General features: G+C 31.5%; 2 protein-coding genes across 5 annotated transcripts; both read right to left on the reverse strand.

The window, feature by feature from the left end:
- Positions 1–3,555: 3,555 nt before the first annotated feature.
- On the reverse strand, positions 3,556–7,831 carry LOC101512457 (S-adenosyl-L-methionine-dependent uroporphyrinogen III methyltransferase, chloroplastic). Of its 2 annotated transcripts, none has more exons than XM_004509114.4 (5): positions 7,170–7,831; positions 6,732–6,809; positions 6,354–6,423; positions 4,804–5,081; positions 3,556–4,114 (listed from the first exon to the last, which is right to left on the reverse strand). In XM_004509114.4, the coding sequence occupies exons 1-5, from the start codon at positions 7,683–7,685 to the stop codon at positions 3,968–3,970; spliced, it is 1,089 nt and encodes a 362-aa protein (XP_004509171.1). In that variant the 5' UTR covers positions 7,686–7,831; the 3' UTR covers positions 3,556–3,967. The 2 variants fall into 2 exon arrangements, with proteins under 2 accessions (XP_004509171.1, XP_073219880.1); XM_073363779.1 differs by having other exon boundaries at positions 3,954–4,114; positions 4,790–5,081; positions 7,170–7,824.
- Positions 7,832–9,437: 1,606 nt separating this feature from the next.
- On the reverse strand, positions 9,438–14,334 carry LOC101512995 (probable disease resistance protein At5g66900). 3 transcript variants are annotated; one of them, XM_012718204.3, is made up of 6 exons: positions 14,233–14,334; positions 13,479–14,124; positions 11,766–12,169; positions 11,234–11,595; positions 10,833–11,104; positions 9,438–10,695 (listed from the first exon to the last, which is right to left on the reverse strand). In XM_012718204.3, exons 2-6 carry the CDS (start codon positions 14,098–14,100, stop codon positions 9,881–9,883), a joined length of 2,475 nt encoding a protein of 824 aa, XP_012573658.1. In that variant the 5' UTR covers positions 14,101–14,124; positions 14,233–14,334; the 3' UTR covers positions 9,438–9,880. The 3 variants fall into 3 exon arrangements, with proteins under 3 accessions (XP_012573658.1, XP_027192314.1, XP_073226891.1); XM_027336513.2 differs by lacking the exon at positions 14,233–14,334 and having other exon boundaries at positions 13,479–14,196; XM_073370790.1 differs by lacking the exon at positions 14,233–14,334 and having other exon boundaries at positions 11,766–12,269; positions 13,479–13,606.
- Positions 14,335–16,671: the final 2,337 nt, after the last annotated feature.

Genomic DNA, 16,671 nt, shown 5'->3' on the forward strand with positions numbered 1-16,671 from the left:
TGACCCGCTTTGCCACAATGATAACATATCACTTCCTTTCTAGTCCTCGACTTGCTTCTTGACTTGCTACGACTTTCAGAGTTGTCGCGTCTATGGAAGTTTCTAGATTGACTTCTCCCCCGTGACTCTGTAACTAGTGCTTCTGATTTTGAGGAAGAACCAATCAAACCACGTTCCTTTCTTCGAGCTTCTTCATTCAATATGCTCCCTTTAACTGTTGACATTTTCAACTTTCCACCTGGAGCTGAATTGGTCAACGTCACAACAAGGACTTCCCAATTATCAAGCAAGGAACTCAACAATAACAACACTTGCAACTCATCATCTAATTTAATTTCTGGAGTTGTCAACTGATTCAGACTCTGTAACTAGTGCTTCTGACTTTGAGGAAGAACCAATCAAACCACGTTCCTTTCTTCGAGCTTCTTCATTCAACATGCTCTCTTTAACTGTTGACATTTTCAACTTTCCACTTGGAGCTGAATTGGTCAACGTCACAACAAGGACTTCCCAATTATCAGGCAAGGAACTCAATAATAACAATGCTTGCAACTCATCATCTAATTTAATTTCTGCAGTTGTCAACTGATTCACTGTATTGTGAAAAATACTCATATGCTCTGCCATTGAATCCCCATCTTTGTATTTCATATTCACCAGCTTCCGAATCAAGAATGCTTTATTTTGCACATTCTTTCGTTCATACAACTCTTTTAATTTTTCCCACATCTTGTTAGCATCTATTTCAGTTTCAACATGTGGATACACACTAAGATCCAACCACTGCCTGATCAACGCCACTGCCTTTCTATTCATCTTCTTCCAGTCAGCGTCAGATTTATCTGCGGGTTTAGCAGTGTCACCCTCAATAGGATCATAAAAATCTTTATTGTATAATATGCCTTCCATGAGAGTCTTCCAAAGTGTATAATTAGAAGAGTTGAGTTTAATCATATTGGGACCTTTATTTTCCTCCTCCATTTAAATGCACAAATCAAATAACCGAACTCTAGATACCACTTTGTTGAGAAAAAACCAGAGATAATTAGCGATAACTATCTCAATAGTGCGGAATATTTTTTTCCCCCACCTGTGCATATAAATGACCAAACAGAAAATACAATTGAACAGAGCAAAAATAATTGGCAGAAAATTAAATATGAGACAAACGCAATTTTTAACGTTGAAAACTTCCCTCAAATTGAGAGAATAAAAACCACGGGACCTAGTCCAGTAAAACTTCCACTATAATAATTAATGGGTACACAAAGAGTCTTCCTAATAACAATAGAGAATATCAATCAACAATAACAACCTTATAACAACCTTATAACAACCTTCCACTAAAGTGGGTATGCCAAAGTAACTCTCAGAGAAGATAAAACTACTCAAATTATATATTAAAGTAACAAACTCAGTGGTAGGAATAACATACTAATTTTGTAGATCAAACGAAGCAAGTTTGATACACACATGTTACCACCACCGGAACCAAACCCTTATTTTTCTTCTCTGGCAACTGTTCTTCTTCCGTTGTTTTTCAATGTATTCTTGGGGATTTCTAAATCCCTTTTATTACCTTCAAGTGGGCCAAACCCATTAAAATCTTTTTTTTTTCTTTTTTTTTTCAATAATAATAATAATACTAGTAAAATTGGTGGGTTCCACTTGAGGAGTGAGTTCACCCAACATGAAACAAGATTGCTCATAAATGAACTGTGTATAAATATTATTGGAAAATTTAAAGTTATTGAGTTAGATTAGATGGGTGAGACTTTTTATACTATATAAACTTTTTCAGTATTTAATAACTTTCTCTATTAATTATTAACTACTTTTATTTTCTTTATGTAGTATAAAGATTGAATGTGCACTGTTTGGATCCTATGTTGATGAACTTAATGCATATTTGCAATCCGGTTATAATCAAAATGTTGTTGTACTTGCTAAGTTTCTAAAAGTAAAGATGTTTAATGGTAAAAGCCAACTACAAAATGCAATGAATTGTACTAAGCTTTTATTCAACCCTGAAATTCCTGAATCAGTTTCTTTCAAACTCAAGTAAGGTTAAAAGTAAACTAGAACTACTACCAACTAACTTATTCAATTTTTATTTTATTTTTTTATTTTATTGAAATATCAACTTTAGAGTGTGAATTGACATATCTACTGTTTTTATAGAACATGATGAATTTGAAATACTATGAAGAAAGGGCAATACTTGCTCCGACTCATGATACTGTAGATATCGTTAATGATTATGTTTTATCATTAATTCCAGGTGAGGAAGATGAATTTAATAGTTCAGACTCAACTCTCCTTTTTTATGAAAATTGTGTTGTGAATGGAAATTGGTTCACACCTGAATGACATGAAATGTTCAGGAATTCCAAATCACCGATTAAAATTAAAGATTGGTGTTACAGTCATCCTTTTGAGTAATATTGATCAAGCTAATGGACTATGTAATGGAACAAGATTGCTCATAAATGAACTGTGTATAAATATTATTGGAGCAACTGTGATCACGGGAAAAAAACATCGGTGATAAGATTTATATAACAAGGATGAATTTGGTTTCATCTGATCCAACTTTCCCATTTAAATTACAGAGAAGATAATTTTCATTGTCGTTGTGTTTTGCAATGACCATAAATAAGAGTCAACGTCAATCTCTTTTTTGTATTTAAAGTGATCTGTATTTACTCATGGTCGGTTGTATGTGGTTATTTCACGAGTAAAATGTATGGAAGGACTGAAGATCGTTATTTTAGACGAAGAAGGAAAACCATGTGCTGACACAAAAAATGTTGTGTACAATGAACTTTTCAATAATTTGTAAACATGTAAATGATATTATTCTCTTTAGATTTGTTTATTGTAAGTTATTTTTTTTGTATGGAATTGAATTGATGATAAAATTTAAATTATATCTTTAATGTCAATGCCAATAAAATTATGTCTTTAATGTCAATACTAATTCAAGTTGTTATATTATATAAATTAATATAATAATATATTTATCAAAATAGAAATTTGTATCCATGCGACGCATGGATTACACACTAGTAATATATTGAAGGTCAAATTGGTATTTCTCAGCTTTTTGAGAAATTTTTTCTGTTAAAACTCGGTCCAATGGTGAACTCAATATGAGTTCATTAGATAAGTCTATCTAAGTCCCACTAACTGTCTTAAATTGTTAGAATTGTTGGAGATGCTCTAATCAACTTTAAAATATTTCTCAAAACTTGTTAAATAAAATTATGTTTATCAATTCTCCTCAAACAAATAGATATATTAATGTTGTGATTTAAGCACTGCAGTTTCAAATCAAGGACGTTGGAATTATGCACCGCAAAATTGAGAGATAGAGAAGGAATCGCGTTAGGTTTATGGTGAGGGTAGGATGTGTAATTTTTTTCTTTTTACTAAGTGTATTTTTACTTATATAGAATTTTTTTGGGAGGATGACCACGGCCACCATTAGTCCCACCTAAACTCTGCTATTGGTTACAACCGTATTGCATTTGTAACTGTAATCACAATTTGAAATCATGAGAAAAACACTGCGACAATATGGTCCACAAGCAAGGTACATAACAAATGAATGCTGAAAGAAGCATCACCAAATTCTAGATAACATTGATTAACTGAAGTAATAAAATCACCTCTTGAGACTAATCTGCTTTTTGCTCTATTAAAGAATGATCCTAAATAGCTTATGGCTAAAATTTGACCTAATCACTCTGAAAAGTAAACCAATCCTTGTACTTTGTTCCCCAGTTAAAAATGATAAAAAATATGTGCATTACTTTGTTTTATTCCAAATCCAGATCATGTTGAATCAAAATTTGTTCTGAATACTTCTGCGCAAACCCAACAGAAACCGCAATCCATGTGCAGAAGTTAGTCATTTCCCTAAACATCTGATAATACACTCAAATTACATGGATCTTAAAATCCATCAAGCCTGCATCAAACATGATTCTTGTTTTGTAGGAATTGGCCAAAATGGTGATAACTCAACAACTTTTCCTATTATTAACAGTGTAGGCGACTCCAACCCTGTGGATGCAATTTTCTCAGGAAGGTCCTTCAGTTCTGCAAACACCTGCATGATTTCAAATATAATGCATGATCAGTCATATTGGACATAGCATCCTAAAATGTTGATCTCAGAAGACATGGATTCTTATTATACAATCATGTTTACTAATCATTCCAATGTCAACTATCATTCTGAAGTGCACAATTAAAATCCTTCCCTCAAAGAAGTTCACATCAATAAAAAAAGTCATCTACAAATCCTTGAAAGAAGTGTTAGTCATTTGTCCATGAAATGTCACCTCAATTGTAAGAGTTTGATCTTGTAACCAAGGGACATAGTTCAAATCTCTACATAAATGCTAGTAACACACTCTCTTCTATTAGTTGAAATTCACACTGAGTCCCATCAAATTGTGTAGATCCCATTTAAATTTATTGGAACCCACATAAATTTTAACATTATGTGTGTTGGAAAGTTTGTCTTGCTAACATTATTTCTCAATCTTTTATCATTAAGTATCATGTAAACAACTATTTTGTCAATATTAATGAAAGTAAAGGCAACTCAAATAAAAATTTGGATAATATTATGTTTAAATAAAAATAATCATTATATTATAAACCAAAGTCCTCTATGTTTTTATTATATCGATAAATGTGATTACGTAAAAAAAAACAAATAATTAGTAACTCAATCAACTTAACGAAAAGAAAACAGTTATGTTGTGAAAAGGCAGACATGATCAATCTTACTGTGCGTTGCTGCAGTGTGGTCCCTCGCTCAATGGCAACAGCCGGGGTCTGAGGCGACAAACCATGATGCATTAATTTCTGTGAAAGGGAAGGGAACGTTGACAAGCCCATATAAACCACCAAGGTAGAATCAGGATCGGCTGCATTTTCTGATACAAATAGAGGATCGGTTCCTCCTTTCCTTGAATGCCCCGTGAGGAATCTCACACTATTTGCTATACCACGGTGAGTTAATGGAATCCCCAACTCTGCTGCTATTCCAGATGCTGCAGTTATACCTGCAAGCAATGAGAACTAATTCAATTGTAACAAAACCACCATTTCAATTTCACCTTCCTTATCTTTAAGAAATGATAATTAGATCAAAACAAAAACAGGTGCAGGCTAACATTTTAAACTTTCATTTCGCATTCCTTTTCAATGATCTAGTATACACTATAAGGATGACAGACTCACTTGACAAGTTGCAGTTCATTTTAATGCACATGGATATATTGTTTTATAATGTAGAAAAATTAACTACTTTCTTTTTGCTACCGATTATATAAAGTTTATGATATGTCTGTTATAGATTGATTAATGAGAGATAACCAGTTCAAACTTCAATAACTAACCATTTTCCATAATAAATCCGTCTGGTGAAAATGAAAACCCATTTTTTTCCCACTTTTGTCTACTTTCTCATAGAATTCCATATTTGCGTTTAATTAGTGTTAGGATATAGAAATAGGGGATAATAGGAGTTTGTTAGCGGTGCTGTTCCTAGGTTGTTAGTAGTTGTATAGGTGTAACTGTTTTGCTGTTTGTTATTAGTTAGTTACCTGAATCTAATCCTTATCCTAATGTATTGGAAGTCTTTAAATAGAAGCTTCCACCCCTTTAGAAATCATCTTTTATCAACTTTAGAAATTGAGTGGTGTAAACCATTGTAGGAGTGTATCCACTCTTGTGTATCATTTTCTTTTGAGAGATTCTCTCATATTATTTCTTATATGTTTTTTCTAAATATTCGTGTTTTTCCTCTAAATCATTGGAATCCAATTATTAGGTTCCTAACAGTCAATCATACTCATTCCTACAATTTTAATAAAAGAACAATGAGTGTTTCACTCTATCAAGCACAAACAGATACACGCACACCAGACACGACATTGATACTGATACATAGACACTTGTAATAATCTAAGACAATAAAAGTGATTGAATATTACCACATGTATTGGTGTCGGACACTGACACGTGTTGGTGCTAGATAGGACTTTAATGCTCATTACCAGTATTTAAACCAATATAAATATGAGTGGTAGTGGATTGGGAAGAATAAATGTGATGGAGCATGTGAAAGAAAGGGAATAAAGATATAAAGTAAGACATGAAGTTAGTGTCAAAAAAATCAGGAATCTTAAGATAAAACTTTTTGCATAAAATAGCATTTTCAGACACATACACACACAAACACAACAATGGAGCAATAGTGCCAACTGACATTGATGATGATTCAAACTATTAACAGTTTCAGCACGATAAAGATAAAAACATCAGCGGCATACCTGGAATAACTTTCACATGGATACCTTGCTGTTGCAAAAAATCCATTTCCTCCCCACCCCTTCCAAACACCTACAAACACCAAACAATAAAGCACAATAAGACATTCACATTCAACATATGTGCATCATACAAGCCATTACACTCTAATCCTTCACCAATATCCTACACTAAACAATGCCAAACAATGAACCCCGGACACCAAATATGACACAAACACCGGCAAATATACACTAGTAATTATTTGAGAAAACAGAACTTGTAAAGTGAATGAAATAACGAAAGGTGTTTCTGTCGTATGAGTGTCAATGTCAGACACTCGAACATACTTTCAACCTGAAGTGTTGGTATTACACAGACAATTCCAGATGAAAACTCACCAATGGATCACCCCCTTTAAGTCTCACAACAGTAGCACCAGCTTCTGCAAAACTCAAAAGCAACTCATGTATTTCCTCCTGCAACAAGTTCACAAATAAAAAAAAAATTCATTTCATCAGTATAAAGTAAGCAAAACAACTATATCCCAACAAAATAAAACTCACCCAAATCCAAAAATAAAAAAGGAAAAAAAAAAACAACAAAATCCTATAGTAATTGAAATGTAATCATAAAAAAATTTGGCTAAAGCAAATAACCAATAACAAAGGGAAAAATGCAAAAGTGATAATAAAAAGGTAAAAAAAAAACGAAATCCTATTAGGATATAATAATTGATATGCAATCATAAATTTTCAAGCTTAAACAAATAACAAACAAAAAAATTAAAACAACCCCATTTGAAAAAACACAAAAAATACATTAACTTAATAATTTACCTGAGTTCTACTATGGTATCCAGCAGTTTTTCCAACATAAAGAAGTTTAGCAAAAGGACCAACCAAATCCAAAACATCATTAGAAACCAACCTATCATACAACAACAAATCAGCACTTTTAATAACTCTAACAGCTTTAAGAGTCAACAATTCAGGATCACCAGGTCCTGTTCCAACCAAAAACACATCCCCAGGAGCACACTTCCCTTCACTACACTTCCCTTCACTTTCTCTCTTCTCCTTCAATACCTGAAGAAGCTTTTTCAGCTCTGGAAGTTGTGAAGCTATGTCATCCTCTCTTATTGAATCAGTAAAAGGGGTGTGATTACACGACGTCGTTTTTTGATAAACCCATTGGTCTCTTTGGTATCTTTCTTTGGAGTGTTTTTCTGTGAAGGGTGAAATGGCGCAGTTGAATGAAGAAATGGGGTGGCGTTGATTGTTGAGAAAATGGTAATCTGTGTTGAGAGGTGAACGTGGAGAGGAGAAAGATGGAACCTTGTGAAGAAGAGCCATAAGGGGTTGTTTGGTTATTAATAAAAGTGAGAGAGGCTTTAATTGAATTTATATAAATGTGAGAGTGGAAGTGTTTGAATTGGATTTTGGAGAGTTTCAAGAGACAGTGTTGGAGTTGTTCTTCGCCTTTGGGGCTTTTCGAGGGACACTTTGTTTGTTTAAGGGAAGCTGAACTTTCTATGCAATTAAATCTCAACCATTAATAATTAATGGTTAATATAAAAGACAAATAAAATATGTAGTTGATTTATAAAATACTATTAACTTTATACTTGTATTAATACATTTTAATACATGGATATTTTTTCATAATATTTTTTTTTATCGAGCGAAATGTCATATAAGATGTTAAATTATAAATCAATTTATCAAACTGCTAAATATTTTTTTAGGTCTTAAATTTTATTCATTCATCAAAATCTAACTAAAATTTTAACATAATAATTTAATATATGAATTAGTTGACATTACATTCTCCGAAACATTCTATATATTCTCAAATGTGTGTTTATAAACTTATATATAATAATTACTCAAATAAACTCACTTGAAAAAAATACTCTACAAACAAAATCAATAAATTATATTATTTTTGAAATTTTAAAATCTTATTTACAATAATAGTAATATGTTAAAGTCGATCCATGTGATGCGCATCTCATATTCTAGTCAATTTTAATAGCAAAATCAATTATATTCAATAGTTTTTAAAGATGTCAAAATCAATTTTCCATTGTCATTCATTAACAATACACAATGTATCACCCTCTTGGAGATGATGAAAAAGGAATTTCAAAGTTGTAAAAGGACTAATTTGATCACTTTATACGTAAAGACATATATGCATTCCCTATTACCATACAACAACTATTGAGGATCCGGGTTCATTCTACAATGAACGAATGCCTTTAAGGTTTGAAAGGTTTGATAGGCTCTCTGTAACATAATCTGTGATACCAGTATCTAGAATTCATTATGCTAATTTGGATATGAAAATACCTGAAATGGTTGTTTGTTTTTTAGTAGAAAACTCACAAACAAAAGAAGTTGTGACTGGTTGTTGGTTAACACTGTACTTAAGACTCATATTGGACTATGTAAATAGATTAAGAAGCTACTAGACTTGCTTAAGATTGAATTTAGATATTTGTTGCTTCCAAAGCCAATTAACAGCAAGATCTCCTGGTGGCTCAGAAGTGCTCTTTCAGAGTTGAGAAAGTATAGTGAGAATAACCTGCTATGTTACCGTGTATGAAACTTGATAGAAAGAGAAGAAAATAGTTGAATTGATTGATTGAGAACGGTTGATACAAACGATGTATTTATACAAGGTGCCAATGTGACACTTTTTGAGATAACTTGCATAACTTCTAACATCCATAACTAACAAAGTTAACTACATTATCTATTCCTACACATCATTGCTTAGTAAATTATTTCTTTGGAATAAGTGACTATTTCAAATTGCAGTGACTGAGTTTATCTTACAAGATACTTCGCACTTTGCTACACACGTTATCTTTTTTCCTTCTTCGTTTCATTTTGGTAAAGAAGGTGTTGAAACTCATAAACCCGGAAAATTAAACAACTACGAGACAAGAGGATAAGCCACCTAAACTAAGCAACCAAGCTTCTTGCCACACATGTTTTCAAGTAAAGAGAAAATTTACACGATTGAATAGCATAAACCACATTTGTCAAGACACCAATCAGACCAAAAATGGAGGGACAAAAGATAAAATTCAAAAGGGATCAACTAAGAAAAAACACTTCAACAATTTATTGGGCACCAACTAACTTTATTTGTATCCATGACATTACACAACAAATAATACAAGCAACATATATGAAATCTCCTACCTATTTTAAGCAACAAAATAGTAGCAAAAGTATTTACAACAAACTTGATACTACTAGAGAACCGTATAGAAACATGAATTAGAAACAATACAAGGAGGAGGTTTCTTATTAATTTTTAGATCAAAAAAAATTTAGGTAAGTTAGTTTCCAGAGACTAATAAAGATACTTACAGATTACCTACCAGTGAGGTACTCAAGTTGACGGCAGGAGTTGAATCTACACCCTTGTAGGGTATGAGTCAACTCCCTACCATCTATAACAACCTTTGTTGGCTATTCAAATAACACAAACAGTGATACAAAATCCATTCAAAGAAGAGGTCTTAGGTGATCATTTATTGAAGCCAATTTAAATTAACATCAAAATGAGGGACCTCTATCTTCATATTGGGAAGCATAGGTTGGAAACCTTCCCATGAAGCAGCCGTCTCTTCGTCGCATGTTATCACCTTCAAATTCTGAAGATTGACGACCGAGAATGGCAATACAGTACTTGCACAACTTGCCATGTACAGATTTCTTAGATTGCAAAGATTGCCAAATTCCTCGGGTAAACTTGAAAGGCTTATGCAGTCTGATATGTCAACAAGTTTAAGATTAAAAAGATTTCCAATAGAATCCGGTATCGCTTCCAAATCAGTACAGGAACTGAGCCTTAGAAGTTCCAAATTCTCCAATTTTCCAATATCTTGAGGTAGTGCATAAAACTTGTGGCAATTAGTGACATTGAGTTTCTTTAAAGTGATGATATCACCGACACCAGTAGGCAATACCACCATATCTTTGCAGTAATCAATGTTCAAATCTTCAAGATTCGGAAACACGTCCGAAATTAGGACGCTACCCTTTTCAAAAGCCAGTTGCGTATTACACATGTACAAGGATAGTTTTTTCAGATTCTTCAATGTGCCGAAGGAAGGAACAGAAATTCGCTCTAGTCTGATTCTTTTCAGGTTGGTTAAAGAGTCAAGTAGCTCGAAGTTGTTCAGTTCAGAAGGATGGAAACCATAGTTTGTGATTATAAGAACTTTTAGTTTACTCATTTTGTCCATCGACTCTGGAAATAAGTACTTCTTGTTATGAAGATTTAAAATCAGAACCTCAGTCTGAGATGGTTGCATTTGGGACCAATCTGACGCACAAGTTTCATCTGAAAATGCAACACATACGAGATCAATAGTGGAAAAGGAATGCATGAATGATTGCAGCAAGTTTTTTAATAGCACTTTTTTCTTCACGAGTAAGTGGTATAATTTAGAGAAACATATAAGCATTAGTATTACTAACCAGTTGATACCGACAATATACGGGCAGAGAGCTGTCGGGGATTTTGTTGAACACATAATCTAAGAAATTTTGACAGTACACGGTTCATCAGGTCTTGCCGCTTCTCCCCACAACACCATTCAATTTTATTTTCATTTATGTCAATCATCAGTCTTTTTCTCTGCTCAATCGGTTCCTTGGTGCTTTGGTGAATTCCAAGCTCTCTTATAAGATCATGAAGGACGATGAAGTGGTTATTGTAGTTGTAAGTGTCTGTGCCACTTGCATTTTTCCTGGTAAATGAGCAGAGGTTAATTACTTCAAGATAAAAATTTCTCTCAAGAGTTCTGTAGAGTATATAGTTCATTAGATATTTAAGGATTTATTTAAGTGGCCTTGAAGAAAATATAATGTCATTGTACCTTGCTATAAAGACATTAGCTAGATTCATGGAGCCTAATTTGTTGATGATGTCCATTGCTTCTATTCCGTTGTCGTCTAGTCCATACAACTCTGCCCACATATAAATGAGAGCAGCAGCTGGAATTCTATGGTCTTCGGAAAATAAGGCTAGGTCCATGAAGCACTCCTTGATTACGGGATCATCTTCCAAAACATCCAAGATCATTTGGAGGCGAGTAAGTAATTCAGTATTAGAATCAAGTATAGAATGACCTTGCGACAGTTCCTTCACTATCTTTTGCCACACATCATCAGGCCGATTTCTGAGTGATGTAGCAATTACTTTAATCGCAAGCGGTAAACCTTTGCAATTTTCCACAACCTTCAATTTGAGTGCAAAACAAATGTGAGTTCAATGATGTGTTTGTTTTAACAAAAAAGAAGTTCCAAATGATCATGTACGATCTTGTTGTATCTATCTCAATGGAACAGCTTCAGACCAAAAAACTAGTATAGCAGCTAATACACATGTAGGGAAGTAAGAACAAGTACCTTTTCTACAAGATCTTTGTCAAGAATATTTGAGCTATTTTTATCCGTCTGAGCATAGTGACGAAAAAGTGTTACTGCATGTTCATGAGCAAGAGGTTTTAAGATACATGTTGTGCTAAGTCTTCGAAAGGCAACCCTTGAAGTCACCAAAATTTTGTAATCTGATATCTGGAATTGAAGTTTCTCGACAATTGTTTCAGAGCCAGGCCAAACATCATCTAGGACCAACAATAGCGGACTTCCCTCCACTTTCTTCAGCAAAAGTCCCAATCTATTAATTGCATCTTCGTCACTTTGAAACTCAGGCACTGGATATCCACAGTGTTCAAATAGTCTCTCTACAATAATCTTCAACATGGGTGTTTTTGAGAGGGTGACAAATATAATGTTTTCCTTGAATTTACCTAGTAAAACCAGAGACAATTGTAAGGCCAAAGCATTTGATGTCTTGTCCCTTTTCAGAATGCATGTGAACAAAGTACCCAATTTCATTATGTCCATGTGCTGCCACAAAATAATATATTACTACGTTTAACATGCTCAACTAAATGAACACTTATCAGAAAAGAAAATTACCTAATTCTATGTTAAAGCCAGATTTGCAAAAAATATGAAAATTCCTATTGTTCGGTACCAAAGTGTCTGGCTACTTGGTCCAAAAGTTAGAGAAAAGGTTAGCAATAAAAAGGTTAGCAAATTAGTGGACCGAGTATCAAAACAGTTTGGTACCGGACGTATCTCATGAGCGTCAAGCCTATAATGCATAAGTTATAGAAAAGGTTAGAAAATTAATGATTTAACACATAACACACAGTGTATAATAATAATAATAATAATAATAATAATAATAATAATAATAATAATAATAATAATAGTAATTTATTTATAATAATAATAATAATAGGCTGGCATGATAGGCCTTAAAGGAATTTTTGGTGGCCTATAGTCTGGCACTTTTAGCTAAATAAACTTTTAAAAAAGTTTCGACTGACCTGACCTATTTCAATTCCTATATATGGAGACCACACACACCAAAGAGGGTTGGACTTGAGAAAGGTGGGGGACCAAACCCTAAGGTAGGTCACTCTTATAAAAGGTAAGAGGAAAAAAAGGATAAGGACAACCATGACACAATCCTCAAAATATTAGGCTATCATCAAGAAGGCACATCACTGACCCTTGATAGAGGTGGACCTAGACTTGTGATTTCAAAGAGAACACCTACAACGTGTTAATATGATGTAAATTAGACAATAATGAACCCTTTGTAAACATAATAACTTCTCAAAGGCAAAACTAGCTGCATTTAGTGAGCATGAACACAACTTTAAGCCTCTCTACTCATCAGAAATATTTATATAAAATATTCCTTATGCCCCTAGTAGGTTATAAATTGTAGTCCGCAACTGTAATTACAGCCGCAATATAACAAATTTAGAGGTCTCTGCAACGGCAACAACATCGCAACCGCAATTATGGCCGCATCAACCGATTTCTACCTTAATATAACATTTTGCAATGTACTGCAACTGCAATTTAAAAACTTGTTCCCTATTTCCATCCATTATTTACTGGTAAAACTTCCATATTCCCTAAAGTAGTCATAGCAAATTTTATAATCTGACATAGAACTGTGATAACTGATGTATAAGAAGAACAAGTTAGCCAATATTTATAATGCATGAAAGATTCAAAGAGGATTTTACCACATACCTTTTACATGTTCGTCCCAACAAAGCTTTGTAGCCAAAGTAGTTTTTCCCAGTCCTCCCAAACCAGTCAACACAAGTGTAGAACTACCATCCCTAAGAACCTCCATTTTCAATTTGCTCAATGCTACATCAAACCCAACACTGAATTCTTCTAGCTTCTCAGGAACACCAAAAGGACTCTTGAAAATTGGTCCCTCAGATCCATATAATTTCCTCTCAAAATTCTCTTTATTAAGAATCTCAAGAATTTCTCTAACCTTATAAAGTGTCTCTTTAACATCATTCACAATAAGAGATTGATTATCATCAACAATATTTTCACAGCTAAGATGAAACCAAGAGAAACACTTGTTCCACCAAGTATTATTCTTAAAGGAACATTTGCATGAGCTTTCTTGTGCATCATTTTCTTTTATTAAAGTCTTAATTTCTTCTCTAGGTGGATTCAAATGTTCATTGTATTGCTTAATGTCTTGTACTACAGGAGTTAAATCTTTTAAAATTGACCTAAGCAATCTCCTTGTACTTTGATTTTTCCTACCTTTTTCCACAAATTGTGAAATTTTGTTTAAGATATCATTAAATCTTGGTGTAAGGGGAACATACTGTGTGGTGTCTCTCATTGATTGGAACCTTCGATTCTTTAGCTATGCAAGAAGTGAAAGTTAAGATAAGTGATTATTGTAAAATTGAAAGTTTTGAAACGCGAATTATGTAATATTTATAGTGTAACCAGGCAAGGAACGAACACTTACTTTTTCCTTGGCGGTTTCGGAATCCCTGCTTGCAAAACTTCTGTGTTATTTACTTTTCCTTCAAGAAATCAAGGTTTTAACGGGTCTTGTCTTTTTCTTTTCCTTTTTAGTCAACCTTCAGTTTATTTAATACTAATTGTCCACCAATAACGTACTAAATTATCATTCGAAGTCCTCAAATTATTATGAATTTGATATCTCAATATTTTTAAATATAAAAATGTTCTCTTAAATTGTTTAAAATAAGGGAAAATGCTCTTTTTTTTTTAAATTTTATCAAATATGATATAATTTGAGGACATGTATGTATTGAATATATAATTTGGAATTTTTTTTTTACTATACCCAAATAACACATATGTGCGTTTATTTCAGATTTTTTAATAAAAAAATTTAAATTTTTAAATTAAAAAAAAACTTAATTATAATTTTAGTCCTTCTATTATTACTAATTCGCGAAAATGGTCTTTTATCTAGATGTATTTATTATTTATATATCATTAGTTAAATTAAAAATATGAAGAAAAAAATTGAAGTTGAAAGTTAATTTAATTAATGTTAATCATTTTATATTATCCTATCATATGTCACATTATTTAAAACATTTCGCATTATCATTTTTTACTTAAAAAAACAAAAAGAGGAATCGAAATTGTCACATTTTAAAATAGAGAGACTAATTTCGTGACTCAGTAAAAATAGAAGCACTAAAATTGCAATTAAACCAATAAAAAATTAATTTTTAATGTTTGAATGATATTTGTTTCAGATGTTTAAAAAAATCATTTTTTTTATTAAAAATAAAAAAACAAAAAATAATAGTTTTTTATATTTGTCTCTTGAGATAAATGAGAGAGAAATATGATACAAAATTAATTAAGTTCCGTATTTTTTAATTATATATAATTTTTCTTTCTCACGTGAAACTATTATTTTCAACTCTTAACTAAAAAATGATTTTTTTTTAAATTTAAAATAAATATTATTCAAACAATAAAAATAACTTTTAATTTAAAAAAATAATTTTTTTTTATGTAAAGATTTGAAACAAACACACGATTTATTTAAGTTCAACAAATACATCTATTAAGAAATAAAAAGATAGAAAGAATATTATAATAAATATAATATTGATATGATGAGAAAAGGAAAATAAAAAGAAAATAAAATATTGAAAAATTTAAAATATCCAAATACAGTTGTAGATATTTAACTAAAATAAATATAATTGTTAATTATAATAGGGAGATGATGTACCCCTAGAAAACAAACGGATGTCACTTAGATTTAGATTAGATGCATCTAATCACATGCATTTTAGTCGTCCGATAATGATTAGATATTTCAGTTCTTAAGACAAATTTTAATTATTTTATAAATAAAAGTTCCAATATAAAAATTTAGATCGTGGTATTTGTCAAAATCATGTGAGTGCATCACACGGTAGTGACTACACCAAAATCGATGCAATGTTACTTAGTTAACATAGTCCATCCATACAGGATAGAAGTTGTTGAAAGATATTGTTTATTCTGAGGAAACTAAAACACTTTTGTTTGATCATCAAAAGTCACGTCAATTATGTATTAAATGGAATTTGACTTCCTTAAAATAAAAAATGGTAAAGTAATAGAATTAATGATTAATACTTTAATTATATTTAATTGATTATATATGTACATATAATATTATCTATTTATTTAATTATTAATAGTTAATATTACATAATTTATTTTTTAAAATATGTTAATTACTTTAAAAGAGTTAAATCTATATAAATAAAAAATTATTTAATTATTTAATTAAAAATATATGTAATTAGTCTATCAAAATTAAAGAAAATTAATTGAATTAAATTGATCCATTTGATTTAAATATACTTTTTTTATAAATAATATTCACTTTATTGATGTATTTTAAATAAAATAAATTAATTTATTTTTATTTTTATTTTTTTTATAAATAAGACCGAGAGAAGTATTATGGATATTTATTTTCATCAACAAATAACCCATATTAAATAGGTTTGTGATATATTTTTAGAAGTAGATATACACAATTTCCCATCACATTTTTAACATATATATATATATATATATATATATAATTATATGTGTCAAATTGCTTCTATATTGTTTCTTTTGTGGCCACAATATTTTAGTCATCGATCCTATTAATCTTTAAGATGCCATGTGCTTGTTTTCTTGTAAGACAAAACTATTGACATTTAAGATTATTATGTGACTAATTGAATGTCTCAATGATGAAATCAATGTGATATTAAATAATAATGATGATTATTTGATTATTTATTTTCTCTTGTCAAATTTTTGGATCTTTTCCTCCAATTGCAATAGAAGAAGAACAATTTTAAACATTAATTTAATATATAATATATATCTAGAATATTTGACATGGTTGTTCCACATGTACATAACG

The sequence above is a fragment of the Cicer arietinum genome, chromosome 7 (assembly GCF_000331145.2).
Source record: "Cicer arietinum cultivar CDC Frontier isolate Library 1 chromosome 7, Cicar.CDCFrontier_v2.0, whole genome shotgun sequence".
Lineage (NCBI taxonomy): Eukaryota > Viridiplantae > Streptophyta > Magnoliopsida > Fabales > Fabaceae > Cicer > Cicer arietinum.

Bases quoted from the DNA above. Each gene is read 5' to 3' on its own strand.
- LOC101512457 (XM_004509114.4), bottom strand. From the start codon at position 7,685: ATGGCTCTTCTTCACAAGGTTCCATCTTTCTCCTCTCCACGTTCACCT. The intron at 6,810-7,169 runs GTAAATTATTAA...AACTTGTTGCAG, and splicing joins GATACCATAGTAGAACTCAG to GAGGAAATACATGAGTTGCT. The intron at 5,082-6,353 runs GTATGCCGCTGA...CATTGCTTGCAG, and splicing joins CCATGTGAAAGTTATTCCAG to GTATAACTGCAGCATCTGGA.
- LOC101512995 (XM_012718204.3), bottom strand. From the start codon at position 14,100: ATGAGAGACACCACACAGTATGTTCCCCTTACACCAAGATTTAATGAT. The intron at 12,170-13,478 runs GTATGTGGTAAA...TGGTTTTACTAG, and splicing joins TTGGGACGAACATGTAAAAG to GTAAATTCAAGGAAAACATT. The intron at 10,696-10,832 runs GTTAGTAATACT...TTGCATTTTCAG, and splicing joins TATATTGTCGGTATCAACTG to ATGAAACTTGTGCGTCAGAT.